Source organism: Arachis ipaensis, chromosome B09 (genome assembly GCF_000816755.2).
Source record: "Arachis ipaensis cultivar K30076 chromosome B09, Araip1.1, whole genome shotgun sequence".
Classification (NCBI taxonomy): domain Eukaryota; kingdom Viridiplantae; phylum Streptophyta; class Magnoliopsida; order Fabales; family Fabaceae; genus Arachis; species Arachis ipaensis.
This window is the reverse complement of record NC_029793.2, coordinates 124,841,579-124,845,062: the sequence shown is the minus strand read 5'-3', so window position 1 is coordinate 124,845,062 and position 3,484 is coordinate 124,841,579. Positions and strand designations below refer to the sequence as shown.

At 27.6% G+C, this 3,484-nt stretch overlaps 1 protein-coding gene across 1 annotated transcript in view; it reads right to left on the bottom strand.

Annotated features, from left to right (window-relative positions):
- LOC107619647 (UDP-glycosyltransferase 79A6-like) overlaps positions 1,651-3,484 on the bottom strand; it is a 5,016-nt gene continuing 3,182 nt past the window's right edge. Inside the window, exon 2 of the mRNA XM_016321940.2 lies at positions 1,651-2,535. Within this exon, the coding sequence (XP_016177426.1) occupies positions 1,718-2,535 (818 nt within the window). The 3' untranslated portion in view covers positions 1,651-1,717. The remainder of the gene's footprint in view (positions 2,536-3,484) is intronic.

Here is a 3,484-nt window from a genome sequence, read left to right as displayed (position 1 = left end):
AAAAAAATTTTAACATAGTAAAAGTATATTTTAGTTCTTTAAAAGATTAGAATAGTTTCTAACTTTTTTTTTAATCATTTGTGGAGTTGGTTTTTGATTATGTCTTTTACAAAAAAGCTTTTAATTTAAGCCTATAATTTTATAAATATTTGTGATAATTGAAGATGGAAAGAGAGGTGGTATAAACTCAAAAAAGAGGAACAACTATGAAAGCAATACTATCTTATCAACATTATAGGTATTATCCTTCACCAACAATCTCATCACCACTTTGTACTCAAACTCTTCCCTCACTAGAAACTAGAAAGTTTCAAGTTTTTTCAATTTCTTGCTCCACAAAACTAGACATAAGTGCTAATAATGACAAACACAGCCATTCAAATGAGTAATTGAAAGTTTCAGAATATAGTAATTTTGCTGTTTTTTTTTTTTTTTTAATCATCATTGTCATCAAACACTTCAGATTTATCACCACCACCTTTTTCTTCTTTATCAAGAGGGTTAGACTAAATTAAAAATCAGATCAAAATTATTTTGTAAATTGTAATTTAGTGGGCCAAAATTTAAAAGAAAAATCTACGTGAATGCATCTGAGCCACTAATTTAGTATTTTCAAGGTTGGTCCTTTAATGACCAAATTTAACTTTCCTACCATAAACAAATCTATAGTTCATCCAAAAGAAAAAAAAACACAACAATTGTTGTTTAATAATTCCTTATAGGATTTATTTAGATACTCATCAACTTTAATGAAGACAATAATATAACTTACAATTTTATTAAAATAATAAAAAACAAATAAGATAGAAACTTAGGTATAGTTAACTTTAGCTAAAGTTGACCGCGATAGTAGTTAGATGACAATTTAGTCAAATTTGTCAAATTATTTAACTACTTTCAGTTATGAATTTCACATAAAATTAACTGTATATAAATTTTCAACAACAAATAAATACTTAATTAAAACACTTATTTTTATCCCTCACTAGAAACTAGAAAGTTTCAAGTTTTTTCAATTTCTTGCTCCACAAAACTAGACATAAGTGCTAATAATGACAAACACAGCCATTCAAATGAGTAATTGAAAGTTTCAGAATATAGTAATTTTGCTGTTTTTTTTTTTTTTTTTAATCATCATTGTCATCAAACACTTCAGATTTATCACCACCACCTTTTTCTTCTTTATCAAGAGGGTTAGACTAAATTAAAAATCAGATCAAAATTATTTTGTAAATTGTAATTTAGTGGGCCAAAATTTAAAAGAAAAATCTACGTGAATGCATCTGAGCCACTAATTTAGTATTTTCAAGGTTGGTCCTTTAATGACCAAATTTAACTTTCCTACCATAAACAAATCTATAGTTCATCCAAAAGAAAAAAAAACACAACAATTGTTGTTTAATAATTCCTTATAGGATTTATTTAGATACTCATCAACTTTAATGAAGACAATAATATAACTTACAATTTTATTAAAATAATAAAAAACAAATAAGATAGAAACTTAGGTATAGTTAACTTTAGCTAAAGTTGACCGCGATAGTAGTTAGATGACAATTTAGTCAAATTTGTCAAATTATTTAACTACTTTCAGTTATGAATTTCACATAAAATTAACTGTATATAAATTTTCAACAACAAATAAATACTTAATTAAAACACTTATTTTTAGATGTTCAAAAAATATTCGGGTTATTGTTTGATCAAAATAACAGACCTAGGCATATGCCACAGACTTCAAATGAGCAACAAGATCTATGATAAACTTGTTCTGAATTCCCTCATTCAAAAGAAAATTCCTCCATTTCATGTGATTCTCTCTAATGTTCTTCCCTGGATCTTTGTCACCTTCCACCATGACAATTTTCACAGCCTTCGCTATATCACATTTACCAAAATACCCATCTTCATCTCTTCTATTGACCTGAATCCCTGCTTCCAAATCTATAGCTATGAGCTTAGAATTGAAGAATTGATCACCTTTGAAAGGCAACAACACAAGTTGGCAATCATTGGCCATAGCTTCAATCACAGAACTGAATCCACCATGACACACATAACATCCAACACTTTTATGTTTCAACAAAAGTTGTTGTTGCAACCAACCGGTGTGAACAAAACCTCTCTCTCTAACCCTTTCCAAGAACCCTTTTGGCAGTGCTCTTTGTAACTCATTTTCAGCATTAAGATTTGACGGGAAATTCAGGACCAAGATGAATGGCAATTCAGTGAGTTCTAACCCAGTTGCTAGCTCATTGATTTGTTCATCATTGAGAAATGTTTCACTTCCAAATGAGCATAGTATCACAGATTTTGGTGGGAATTTTTCCAACCATTTTGACCATTTTTCATCAAGAACGTCATTTGATGGCTCTAATGGGACTAACGGACCCGTTAATAGAATTGGTTTCTTGAACTGATTTTCTATGTAGTCTAAGTAGGGTCCTTCCATTTCCTTGCATGACTTGAACAACACAAATGAGCATTCACTGAGGCTTTGCATCACTCTCTCGTAGCCAGTTATTGAGTTCTCACCTAAGTTTTGCACCATACAAATAAGAATATTAATTATATGCTAATATATATTAAATGAAATGTTATATTGAGGATAATTCACGCTCATAAATCATTTCAGCTTCAAAATTACACTAATATCTTATTTTAATTTTTGTTACATGTATGTCCTGAATGATTCTATGTAAATCGAAATAATTGAACTCAATTTATACCTCCTCAATGTAAATCAAATCAATTGACATCGATTTTGGGTGATACATAATAAATCGAATGAATTGGACTCGAAATCATGTATCACCCTAAATCCAATTCATCCGATTTATCATGTATCACCCTAAATCCGACGTTAATTGATTTGATTTACATCTAAGAAGTATAAATCAAATTTAATTTAATTGTTTCGATTTATATAAAATTATTTAAGATATACATGTAACGAAAATTATAATAAGACACTATAATTTTAAAGCTGAAATAATTTATGAATGTGAATTACTCATATTTTAATTTTGGTCTATTAAACTTTAAAATTAAAATGGTCTATTTTTGCCTATAATGTCAAAAGTGTATCAAATAATGTGAAAAATTAAAACACTGTAAGGTCAATAAGAATTAAAGAATAATAAAGTGTATTTTTTGTTATTAAAATTTATAAAAAATTGAAAAATATTTTTAATATTTAATTTATTTTAATTTTATTTTTAAATATATTTTAATTATATATCATTACTCAACTGTTAACAGGAATACTAACATGAAAGCCATATAGGAATACTAACATGAAAATCATATACTGATATGGCGCTAATACATGACAATCCTAGATTGGCGTATAAGTTATGTACTTATGTGAACATAAAAAATGTCACATCATATGTTCACCCCATAATATAGTTAAAACATATGGAAAGTTAATCCAAAAAATTAAAATTAAATGTTAAAGATAAAAATAATACTTATTATTTAA